Consider the following 13,530-nt stretch of genomic DNA (forward strand, 5'->3'; position numbering starts at 1 on the left):
TTTCCACGTTGATTCAATGTCAGTTTGCTGTCTGGGAATGGTCTTGTGCACTTCAATGATGTATGCTAAGCTATGCTAAAAGTGGTGCCACCAGAACTGGACATCGGCTAAATGGATTCAAAAACTGGGGGAGTTGTAAAATGAGCGTATTTCCAAAAACAGTGGAGTATCCCTTTAAGATGTTACAAACATTAACATGATTTTCTGTAAGTCTGCTTTGAAATAAATGTGACTGGACTCTCTGAAGTCCCGTCCGCTCGCTCTGCCGGTCTCTCACCTGTATGCCTGTGCCCGTGTGTTTGTGGTCTCTCACCTGTATGCACGTGCCCGTGTGTTCGCGGCACAGGCTGCAGTACAGCGCCCATCGGCTGGCTGGGATGTGGGAGACTTTAGTGATGGGCTCCATCTTCTCAGGGCAGCCGATGCTCACCTGCGCCGACATGACACAACCCCAATCAGAAAACAAGAAGTGAACAATACGCAATCAAATTACGCTTATTATACATCCGCATAAATGTCATAAATTGGTGTTTGTCTCAAAAACAAAGAGTTTGATTTTGTAATTCATTTCTTGTTATGTTTTGGAAAGTTTTTCATTCATAAATGCAGATACTCGAATTGAATCAGTGGATGAATGAGGTTAAACTCTTGTGCAAATATTAAAAATGAGTGAAAATTGATTTCTCTATATAAAAAGCTCTTTTGATTTATTTTTCATGTTATTTTATTTTTATTTAATTATTCTGTTTGTTTTATTGTGACTTTTCTGTTTTACTAGCTTTATAAAAATAATAATTTAATACATACAGGTGGAACTCAAAAAAATATGAATATGGTGCAAAATTAATTTATTTCAGTAATTCAACTTAAAGCTGAAACTAATATATTTTATAGACTCATTACATGCAAAGTGAGATATTTCAAGCATTTACTTGTTATAATTGTGATGATTATGGATTACAGATATGAAAACCTTTTCACAATATTCTATTTTTAAATTTGGTGTTTTTATATCTGTAATCCATAATCATCACGGTTATAACAAATAAAGGCTTGAAATATCTCAATGAGTCTATATAATATATTAGTTTCACCTTTTAAGTTGAATTACTGACATAAATGAACTTTTGCACCATATTCATATTTTTCCAGTTTCACCTGTACATGGGAAAGGGACCCAATTATGGTATTAATATCGTCGAAGGCATCAGCGATATCTCTGATGCACAACCCTGGGTGCGACACCTTCATGTCAGATTCAAGTTCAATTCATTAAAAATGAAATAAAATAGGCGAGTCTAGGAATTAAGCTTCGTATTGTAACACACCAGTCGAGTGTTTCCCCAATCCTCTCAGATTAGCATAAATGGGGAATAGGATCTAATTCACTGCGTCTGGAAGATGAGCCTTTTCACTCACTATCTACATCCTCGTCGCTCGGCTATTGTTACTGCCTCGCTCTTCAGTTTCTGTCATTTTATTATAACACCCATGTTGGCCAGGCTTTTCAAAAATCCCTTATCTTCTTGTCAATCCTTCTTTTGTCCTCCTCCGGATATTCAGAAGCCTTTTGCATGTAAAATAGAGCTATAAATGTGTTACGCCTGTACAGAAACAGCTTGCCCTCAGCCTGACCGAACCATTTCGTGACAAGACAAAGAGGAAAACATTTCAATTAGACTGCATCCATTATTAGCGTGCTAATCATACGTTTCCTTTGGCGTCTTCCAGATGAATGCGTGTGAGCATGTTCTGTGGCCGATTGTGAACAGTGACGCGTTTATGATTTACTTTCTGCTTTTAATACTTTACTGTCAGACAATCATCTGTGACACAAAATTCAATCAAACGTGAATTTCAACTCAACTAGGGCTGCAACAAATCAAGAAAGTGAACAATCAGCATTGAATTTGCTCACTTTACACATCAAACGTTAAAAACAGGGAGGCAAAGTGATTCACTGTCGAAACCATCCCTAAAATTAAACACTTATAACCGGGGGTGTAAATTGTACGGTTCATCACGATTAAATATGATATCGACTCTCTCAGCCAGCGATACAATATTTGCAGAAAAAATATTCTGTGATTCGATTGGATTCAGGGCTATATCGATATTTACTATTTAGATGTTATATGTGCCATTTTTATTAACTCACAAATGCAACCAAACTATATAACATGAACTTTTAATTAAACTCTTTGTAAAGTGCGCACCCTCTCCCATTTGGGACATTTATAACAAAGAGATGATTTGCAAAAACAAATAACTATCGATCAAGTAAACGAAAGCAGATATGTCACGTTAGTACTAAATATAGGAGCCTCATATTGATATCTAAGTGTGGCATCGATGCTCTCCCCAGACCAGCCTGATTTGATACCTCGGGGATCCATAAGGCACAGCTGACGTGGACCCACTTGGTCCCGCTGCGGGTGGGTTTGAGCGCTCCTCCTCGTCTGGGACACAGCAGACACTTGGCCTGCACCCCGAGAGCACAGGTCCGGCACAGCCAGTTCCCCTGCGGCACCTTCAGGATCCCGTAGCACGCCTGCGGAGACAACAGCACTCGGCTCAGCCAATCAGGAGCACACGTCAGGGGTTTCCCCAACGCATCGCTAGTCAACCACGGGCGCTAGTTCTGCCGCTATCAGCAGTTCAATGAGTAAAATATGGGATCCTGAGACTCAAAAAAACGCACTTTGGGCCAGATGTACGTACATCTGCGAACGCAGCGTTAATAGCGCCATGGCCAAGACGCAGAAAGCGCTTGATGTGAAACTGCAGTGTGTGTGTTATATACCTGCTGTTCATCAGCGGCCTGTTATAGCTCCATCATTGCTCAAAGTAAAAAAATATAATCCTTTATGATGTTAGTTTTAATAAAAATATAATAAAAATAAAAAAAAATCAAGGAAATTTCTCTGGCATTTCTTTTTTTTTTTTTTGCTGTACCGTGACACAAGTGTATCGTATCGAACCAAAAACGCCTGAAAAGCGTTAGTATATCTGGCCCTTTGTGTGCAGTGAACATTTAGTCACTGGTAAGTCAAATGTCAAGTTTTATATAGGCCTATTATTAGGGCTGGGTATTGACACAAATTTCACAATTCAATTCGATTCCGATTCGATTCAATATTGATTATTTTGGATATCAGTTACAATAAATGGCCATTTTTCTCAAGGAAATCAAATCTCTTAACTAATGCTGTAAACTATGGGAGTCTAGTTAGGCTTCATTAGCCTAATATGAAGATAATAATAAACTGTTTTGTAGCTATACAAACACTTAAATTACACTTTTATTTATTTTTATAATAAGAAGATTATATGAAATATAAACATTTAAATGGTGGCTGTCATAAAAACTTGCCATATTTATTCAAATATGCATTAAATATTGAAGAACATTGAGATTATAATGCATATGTAATATAAGCAATAAGCAAAATGCTCCTCTCTAGAGTTATTTTTTTCTAGCTGACTAACGAGTTTATGTGGGTTTTCTGAGGTAAATATGACGATACATTGATTACAAGCTGTTTAACTGACGTCTTTCCACGGTTGAAACGCTGATTGAGTGAATCAATGTGACATGATAGGGATTTGGATAAGTTGTCCTCTATCTTTAACACACTTTCAGATGCTCATTCATGTTTAACTGGTATTATTAAGCCGGAAGAGAGATCAGCGCTGCTGCTTCTCCAGAGCGATCTCACGCCACAGCGACAAAACCTTATTTATGTTTTTGAATTTCTAAAGAAAATGGACGTAATTTGAGACTTTGTTTCATATCAATAGTAACAAAGGACAAAGATTATTGCGATTTTTTTTTTTTTTTTTTTTTTTTTGGATGCGCGCAGCCGCGATACAATGATCCATTCATTCAAATGAAACAGGATGACTAATCGATTCTTTATATTTAAGAATCGATATCGGTTCTTAAAAATGAGAATCGATTAATATCGAGAAATCGATATTTATTACCCAGCCCACCTATTGTATTTCTGTAAGCCAAGCTGTCCTGCCGCTCCAGCGGGCGTGAGTTAGATCTCAGGGTACTATGACCCGCTGCGCTCTCTCAAGTGCTTGTATCCACTTTTCTCTTCTTAAACGCTTGTTTTTTCAGGAGAGAAACGACAGCTTATAAAAACGTATTTTATTTCTGTGTTGTTTAGCTTGTTTGCTGGACACCTGTCACAGCAGCGTTAAGACATTCAGAAATGACAAGGAGGCGGAGTCAATGGAGATGGTTGGATTGCTGATGTGGGCGTGGCCTAAATGCACTTGTCTCAATAGACCCCTTTTCATTTGGTACACATGGTGACGTTTTTTGTGGGCGGAGCTTAGCTGGAGGCAGAACGATCCCTCTGGCCGCTCCACTAACGCTAGTTAGCAAGTTTTGTTAGCTTGTTTTTTTAACAATGACTGGAGAAAATCCGATTTTATCTTACCGTGTAAGGTCACTCAGTGTCAAGGACCGCGATTGTTATTTGCCAAAATTAATTTTAAAGGACGGAACCAGATTGGCCGAGCCGTACACGCTCACTCAATGCATGAACGATCTGACAGGATTAACGCTAACGATCCCTCCGGTTGAGTGGCCTGACTTCTACACCTATCCGAAAGAAAAAGCGAGCGTAAAGAGAAACTGAGGGCATATAAATCTTTAGATGCCTATATGGTCCTGTACAAGACTTGTGTGTACGAACCGCAGTTCTGCCGCCAGCGCAAAGAAGACGACAATGTAAAGAGTGACATTACGGTGTATAATTTTAATGATGTGAATATTTTCTAGAAATAAAAATTCCAGATACAGCATATTCATTTTTCATTGATTCTTGCACCCAACAACACAACAAGATGACATTTAATAATAATAATAATTTAAGCTCCTTATAATGTAGCTGAGTCTGTGCTGGTTTGTATTAGCCGCCTCCAGTTGTCCGTTTGCCTCCAGCTAGCGCCGTGACTTGACTGTGACGTTGACGCAAAAGCGGTCAAAGCAATGTGGGTAATTTTTGATGGAATACCTGGTGCACACAAACGTTGCACTTGTCGCAGAACACCATCTCGTTGCTGTCCTCCCCCTCGGGCGAGCGGCACACGTCACACACCACGTCCTCGTCGTACTCGATGCCCAGGCCCTCCTCCGTCTCGATGGCCCGCTGCATGTTCTGCTGACACCGGCTCTCCAGCTCCAGCACAACCTGCTCCATGGTGAGCTCGTCTAGCTCCGGCAGCGCTGGACACACACACACTCGATCCTTAGCATTTTAAATCAATTATTGACCAGAACAAATGATTCACGATTCAAAAATCCATGTTTCAGGACTTGTAATGGATGCATTGAGAAAACGAGAGAATATTTCGACTAATTCCATAAAATTTAAAATAACACACTTCAGCTTTAGCGCTCACCCAGCTGTCTAAACTCAGCGTTCACCAGCTCCAGCCAGGCCACGTCCAGCTCGTCCAGGTCGTAGCGGCTCAGCGGCTCGCCGAGGCCATGTGACTCCCCGAAGCCGAACTCCGACGGGCCCCGGGCCTGGACCGGCGAGAAGAACGGGATCCGGCTGACCTCGGGAAGCTCCCTGGGGAAACACACCTCAGTGAACACACAATCCATCAGGCGTCAAGCGTTCAGAGATATAGATCACGGTCCGCTCAAAGGACTCAAAGTACTACGAGGACCGGTTCACCTTCAGTCCATCAGTGCTGAATCGGTACCAGAGAACGCAGCTGGGCGCGAGACCTTTCGTTTACCCCCCCACCCCCCCCCCCCCGACGAACGAGTACTTATGTTCTTTCCATTTCTTACAGGTTGTGTTGTTGTTGCCCATAACACACTAGCATTCTGCCAGAAGCCATCTTTGAAAAATAGTCTCTACCAGTCGATCTACGAACGCCGATCCATGTGCGCTGGTGAGATGTGAATAAGGTGATAAGGTGAGTGCGAACAGTTCGTGTTTGAGTTTCTTCCGGAAACAACGGACCATATGAGATTCTGCACAGTTCAGCGCACCTGGATCGGCGTTTGTAGATCGACTGGTAGGGACTATTTTGCACTAGGTGCATTTTTTTCCCCCCTTAGATTCCAGATTTTCAATTGTATCTCAGAAAAATTTACAAAATTAGTCATATCCTAACACACCATACATCAAGGGAAAGCTTGTTTATTCAGAGCTTTATATGATGTCTATATCACAATTTAAAAAAATACCCTTGTGACTGGTTTTGTGGTCCAGGGTCACATCTATTGTGTTTAAATGAGTCGAGCGCTTTACAGGAACCTCTTCATAAACACGACGGTTTTCAAGTAGTACTGTAAGCCCCTTTTACGAACCCTGAACCCTTTACGAATCCCCGCAAAGATCCCCGCTTGTTTATTCAGCTTCCAGATGATGTGTACATCTCAATTTCACAATTGACCCTTGTGACTGGTCATGTGGTCACATGTTGGAAACAGTGTTGTTCCCTCACCTGACCACAGGCAGGGGAATGGCCTCCACGCTGGCCGGCACCTGCACACCCTTCTCCCACTCCTGCCTCCAGGGGTCCGACAGGAAGTAGAACTCCTCCGGGCTCAGCTGGGCCGAATCAGGCAACTTCATGGCGGTGATGAAGTCGGTCCGAAACACCTGAAAGAACATCGGCAACATTCGTCACGGAGGCTTTCAAGAATGAAAGACCTTTGGCAAACACACCTGAAGAACATGATGTGTGGACAGAGGAACATCCATTACAGGGTTCGTACACCTTTACAAATTCAAGCACTTTCAAGATCCATTTTAAAGCTTTTCCAGCACCTTTCACCCCCGTACATTACATACCAATACATAGTCAAATTTTATTTAGTGTTTTTATCATATCACAGAGATAATGCTATATACGGCCAAACCATGCTTCGTAATAGCAGAAGGATCAGATATTTAAGCAAAACGCATGTTTTATTTGTCTAAACGTATCACTGCCTAGTAGAAGTTAATGCTCCCCTTAACGCCAGTCTTTCCCCAAATCTAGGACATGCCGTACAAACTGGTTCAGTCATATCGACGTGTGTGTCTTCTACTCTATGAAGTTTGGGCGGCCTATGAATAATACTCATTATATTAATGTCCAAATATTGCTTCCCAGATAATGTGATTTTCAGGCCGTGAAAATGAAGTAATTTCAAGAGCTGAAAATATGAAGATGTGGGATTTGAACAGTAATATTTTACAGGCCTTGGTTTTGGGACACATTCTTGATACAGACGAGGTCTGAACTAAATCTGAGACATTTTAAACCGGAGCACACAGTCATAAATAGCCTTTATTCGTTGAAAAATAAAATAAAAATGCATTTCATTCCAAGACATATAGAGCAGTGTGTAGTAATATTGCACACGGTATGTCTCACAGTATGTCTGACGCTCATCTGACAGGATTTCAGCAGTCGACGGTTGTTGTTATGCATGGGCTAACGCTACTATAGCCGCTTCACAGAGAGTCAGGAATACACGGATAAAGTGAACCGGGTTTGTTTGATTTTGGTTCATTCATTTTCCCGAATCAGAGAGTGTGTTCACACACACAACCCGTAAAAATCCTGTACAGACACGTGACATCAGCGTGCCATAACGTCTCAGCGGCGTGCTGTAGTTTGCTCTTGAGCTGCGACTTCTCTCTAAACCACGCTTGTGGCTTTTTCTCTCTGATTTGTTCATAGACCTGCGCATTACGTACCGTTTCACTGCTGGCGAACGACCCCTGCTTCATCATTACGATACACTGAGTACGGCTGTTGTTCACACAATGTGCGTACGGGACTGAACTAAATATTTTTTTGCTCTCTACTTTGTGTTTTAAATATAGTGTTGTGGTTGCTTGTGTTGTAAAGCGGGTTGAGAATGCAATTTTTAAAGGCTCTAAACAAAATGTATTATTATTGTTATTAATATAAAATGACTTTACTTCACTGAAAATCTTGCCTTCCACCAAGTAGATTAATCTGTTGATGGTTTTTTTTATATACAAATCTGCGTATTTGGCTTATTTTTGTTGAAAGTTGTAATGAAAATGGACAACTCTAGTGTTTTTAGGAAAGGCTTTAACCCTGTGTGACCCAGTGCTGCTCACCTCAGAGGGCTTCTTCTGCTCATGACGCACCCACGTGCTGCTGGTCCCTGTGTTCTTGGAAGACCGTGACCAGGTGGTCACATGACCTGCAAGAGATTAAAACATTGCATTTATTAAAGCAAGTATTGCATTACATTATACGTTTTAAAACGGCAGAGCTTTGATCATAAAACTATGTAAATATCATCTTACAGATACTGAGTGATATTTCAATGCATTATAAAGATCTCGTTGATTTACGTCACTAGCATCAGAATTTAATCTCAATTTTTGTCCATATTTATATATCTATATACTATATATAGATATATTAGCATCATTCTGCACCATTTGAGTAATTGTCGATTATTAAAGAATAAACATTATTTACAGCCCTAATCATTATTATAACTAATGTAAGATACAGGTGAAACTCAAAAAAATTGTGCAAAAGTTAATTTGTTTCAGTAATTCAACTTAAAAGGTGAAACTAATATATTATATAGACTCATTACATGCAAAGTGAGATATTTCAAGCCTTTATTCATTATAATTGTGATGATTATGGCTTACAGATATGAAAACCTTTTCACAATATTCTAATTTTGATTTTGGGGTTTTCATATCTGTAATCCATAATCATCACAATTATAACAAAATAAATTAACTTTTACACCATATTTAGTTTTTTTTTAGATTCACCTGTAATATTCAGGTTGGCAAATATTTCTATCAAAAGTACAAATATTATTATTATTATTTTTTTTTTATGTGTGTGTGTGTGTGTGTGTGTATAACTATACTTGCATAATATGTGTATGTGTCTATATTATTTATACTCTATTACTATACTTACATTATTGTAACTTTCCGAAGATGAACCAAATAAAAGTACAAGTATTATTACACGTATACTATTCGTGTGCATCATTTGACAGCAAAGCCTTAAAGATCAGTGTGAACTGTAAGTGTCATGAACTAAAGCGACACACTCAGATCACATCGGCCGAGACTCTGATGAACACACACACACACACACACACTCTGTAAATAACGCTCTGCCGTGTGTTTTCCTCATCTGTGTTGATTACTCACTGTCAGTGGTGTCCGAGTCGTTGCTGCTGGTGGAGTACTTCCTCCTCTTCATCTCACTCTCCATCTGTCAGGGAGGAAGAACAGGATCAGACCCTGTGAAGATGACAGACACGTGTGTGTGTGTGTGTGTGTGTGTGTGAGTGAGGAAACACTTCACTGGCTGTTGGCAGATTAACTAGCCGTGAAACAGGGCTTTTCCCTTCTTGTTCTCGATCATCCCTTTACAGGAGACGGAGAATCCCTCTCGCTCGCTAGGGCTGCATGATTCAGCGGCAAACCTTATTACATTTAAATATTAGGGATTACGATATATATGGGCTACTATATGATCACTATGATATATGATCATTTTTATGTTATTGCTATCGGGCCGATAAGAACATTTGTCTGATATACTGTATTATTTCCTTCAGCGGAGACTGTCAACATGACGCTTTTGAACTGCTTGAAATATGACTGGATTCACTTCAAAATAAGGAAATTACAGTCAAGTAGTGCAACGTGTGATACATAACTACATAACATTCAAATTAATTCATAAACATTTTAATTGTGTGTTTGAGACGTGGCTTTTAATGGTGAGACTTTTGTTTTTGTAATCGGGCTCTAAAAATATATATATAAAAATTTTGATTCATATTTATCAGCCAAATATATCAGTTATTATCGGCTTTCAATTATAAAGAATTATCGGTATATGCAAAGATTTTCATATCGGTGCATCCCTATAAAATATATGTTTGTTTTTTTTATTGCGATTTAACATTTGATTTGGCCAAAATGTTGTGATTGATTATGCATACATATAGCTTAAAAAAAATAAAAATAATTATGATTATTACTAAATAAAAAAAGATCATGAAACTTATAAAATTATTAAACTTATTCAACATTTAAAAAAAACATTCTATGAAATCCACACAAATTCGGTGTTGTGTTTTTTCTGGTAATCAAATAAAGAAATATAACATTAATTTAATTTAGGGCTGTCAAACGATTAATCGCGATTAATCGCATCCATAATAAAAGTTTGTGTTACATGATGTGTGTGCACTGTGTGTATAGTTATTTTATATATATAAATACACACACATGCATGTATATATTTAAGAAATATTTTCATTTATTTACTGTACAGATTTATATTTAATTTATATTATATCTAAATGTAAATATTTTATATATAAATAATATTTTTTTCTTAAATATACATGCATGTGTGTGTATTTATATATATACTATATATATATATATATATATATAATAATTATACACAGTGCACCCACATATAATATGTAAACACAAACTTTAATTTTGGATGCGATTAATCATTTGACAGCCCTAATTTAATTTCTTTTAATCATGAAATAATGATAATGATAGCACATTGTTTTATAATTTCACAGTCAAAAAACCCTAAATATGTGAAAAGGGTTCTAAAGGGTTAACAAAACACAGATGAAACCAGTGAGGACTAATGAGGGCAACCGAAAGAACTACAAAACCCAGACTCAGGAAACAGGAAACCAGAAATCCAAACAAACAGAGAGAGAACATGTGACAGGACGGAAGCATGCGGGGCTGGGCTAGGATGGGTACAGCTCTGCGGCACGAGCTGAGAGTGTGTGTGTGTGTGTGTGTGTGTGTGTGTGTGTGTGTAGAGAGCTGGATGTGTCCAGAGAGAAAGTGAGTGTGAACAGGAGTATTCTGGGTGAGAGAGAATAGACTGCAGTCCCCCAGGGGGAGAGAGAGAGAGAGAGAGAGATATCTTCAGCTGTTCTCCTGCACAGCACAGCCAATGCTGCTATTTATAGGAATATAGACACACACACACACACAGCATCAGACCACTGATGTTACACGGCCCTGTTTACACCTGTAACTCTGGTGTTATACACGGAGGCCGATAGTGAGTGAGACTCACAAATAAAAAGAGAGAGTGTGAACAGTTTTGTTTTATCAAGATGTTTTAAAAATTGTTATAATTTTAAAAAATGTGTTTGAATGACACAGTCAAAGCCAAAACAATTATTAAAACATTATTTTTTAAGGAAAGACCATTTTTCCCATGTTTTCATTTTAAACCACAAACCTATGTTTGCCAAAAATTAAAAGGGATTGCAGTCAAGACCTGCCGGAACTACTTTAGCCGTGCGTTTCCCTAAAAAATAATTGCATACCTTAGAACATTCGTCAAGTTCAACCAATCAGAATCAAGCGGCCCGCCCCCCTAAAACAACCCCAGCCCCCCCTAAAATGCTGATGAAAACCAGTCATAAAAAAGGAATTTACTGTATATTTTCGAGGAATAAATAGAAAGCGGTTCAGTACACAATCTAGTGTGTGTGAATATTAAACCACAAAGACTATTTAAATACGAATCCTGCTTGCCTTAGTGCAGCCGACGTGCAGTTTCATTTACCACACACTGAAGTACGTGTAACGCTTGCGCTGTTTTTTGCCTATATGAAGACATTATGCATGAAATAAATTATGTCAAAATAAAAGTTCGGTTTAACTTGACAGAAATATTTTACTGTTGTACAGTAGAATATCTGTCCAGATGTAATAATACATTAACACTAATAAATAAATTGTGATTTTTTTTATTTTTTAACAAAACTGAATTTAAGGAATAATCCATGTTTTAATTTTAAGAGTAAAGCTCATTGTGCAGCACGTTATTTGACGAAAAGTTTGATAAAATGATAAAATTTGTGTTGTATGGCTTCATTTTATTACCAGCAAAAACACAGAATTAGTGTAAATTTTTTTCATATATATATATATATATATATATTTTAAAAAGTTAATAATACATGATTTCAATTAATATGCTTATTGATTGCTAAAAAATTACATGCCCGCTCCGCAACACAAGCATTACTTGATTACTACAGTTTAAAACATTTTTATAAAATAAAATAAAACAGAATCCAGAAAGAAATTAAAACAGCCAGAATTTATGAAAAGATGAAATATTTAATTGTGCACTATTATTGTTGAAATGTTAATGGTTAAAGAGGTCCTGTTATGCTATTGTCCATGTTCATCTTTCTTTAGTGTGTTTAATGTGAAAACGCCTCCATTGCAGTCTCAAGATGATCAGACAAAAATTGAAATGCTCTATATTCAAATGGTAATAGCAATGTAATTATTTAAGTTTTTTCTTTTTAATAAATTAGCAAAGTTTCTCTTAGTTGATGAGCACCTTTCTCTGGTTTATAAATCCAAGCATGGTAATGTCAACTCTATGTGTGAAAACACTCTTCTGGAGACGTCCTCCTAACATCAGGACCACATCCATCTCTCACAGGCATCTAATCCGCCACACACACACACACACACACACACACACAGCCCTACTAGCATGCGTGACACAAATCCACTAGGATGGGGAGCTCACAAAGGCAGAGCTTCATACATGAATAATTCCCGCACCCAATCAGAAACGCACACTGCTACCCATGTGACTGCCTCGCCTCCTTCTCCACCAATCACAAGACAGCTGCCAAACACACTAAACGGATCAGCAATATGTATATATTATTGGGGGTAATTTTGTTTTTCATTTATTATTTAAAGCTCACTTTAAGTTCTTTGGTACTACATCTAAAACTACTAGCCTAACTGATCAAGTTCAAACATTATTAAAAACAAGTAGGGATGCACGATATATCGGCCAGCATATCGGTATCGGCCGATATATGTTCACTTTTAATGTTATCGTTATCGGCCAAAATGTGGCCGATATATTAAAGCTGATAAATTAAAGCTTCAGCTGAGACACTTGTTGAGCACTGTTTATGTTTTTGAATTTCTTGAAATATGATTGAAATCGCTTCAAAAAATGAAAATACGGTTCGGTACAACATGTGCAGCGCAAATCTGTCATATCGGCTATACAACACTATAACATGGACATGGATTTAATTGTGAGACTTTTGTTCTTGTAATCAGGCTCTCAAAATCAGATATTAATTTGGATTTAAGTTTATCGGCCGATATATCGGTTATCGGCTTTCAAATATAAAGAATTATCGGTTATCGGTATCGGCCAAAATTTTCATATCGGTGCATCCCTAAAAACAAGTGAAACGTCAATAATAAAATAAGAACAAATACACTAGTATTCAGTACAGAAGTACTCTTAATAATTAGGCCTGAACCTAAAATAACATTATTTGTTCACTGTAGAAACGGCTCAGCCAATCTGGTTCCGTCCTTTAAAATTAATTTTGGCAAATAACAATCACGGTCCTGGACACTGAGTGACCTTACACGGTAAGATAAAGTCGGATTTTCTCCAGTCATTGTTAAAAAAACAAGCTAACAA

General features: G+C 38.1%; 1 protein-coding gene across 4 annotated transcripts in view; it reads right to left on the reverse strand.

The window, feature by feature from the left end:
• Positions 1-13,530, reverse strand: part of jade2 (jade family PHD finger 2) — a 42,325-nt gene that overhangs the window by 26,718 nt on the left and 2,077 nt on the right. For 2 of the 4 annotated variants that reach the window (XM_089124002.1, XM_089124001.1), the window contains exons 2-8: positions 9,195-9,287; positions 8,121-8,206; positions 6,484-6,641; positions 5,422-5,594; positions 5,034-5,245; positions 2,384-2,551; positions 314-430 (exon numbers count right to left, since the gene is read on the reverse strand). In XM_089124002.1, coding sequence (XP_088980128.1) covers positions 314-430; positions 2,384-2,551; positions 5,034-5,245; positions 5,422-5,594; positions 6,484-6,641; positions 8,121-8,206; positions 9,195-9,258 — 978 coding nt within the window. In that variant the 5' untranslated portion in view covers positions 9,259-9,287. The remainder of the gene's footprint in view (positions 1-313; positions 431-2,383; positions 2,552-5,033; positions 5,246-5,421; positions 5,595-6,483; positions 6,642-8,120; positions 8,207-9,194; positions 9,288-13,530) is intronic. The other 2 variants (XM_089124000.1, XM_089123999.1) reach the window with 1 other exon arrangement.

The sequence above is a fragment of the Pimephales promelas genome, chromosome 19 (assembly GCF_988280905.1).
Source record: "Pimephales promelas chromosome 19, fPimPro1.hap1.1, whole genome shotgun sequence".
Classification (NCBI taxonomy): domain Eukaryota; kingdom Metazoa; phylum Chordata; class Actinopteri; order Cypriniformes; family Leuciscidae; genus Pimephales; species Pimephales promelas.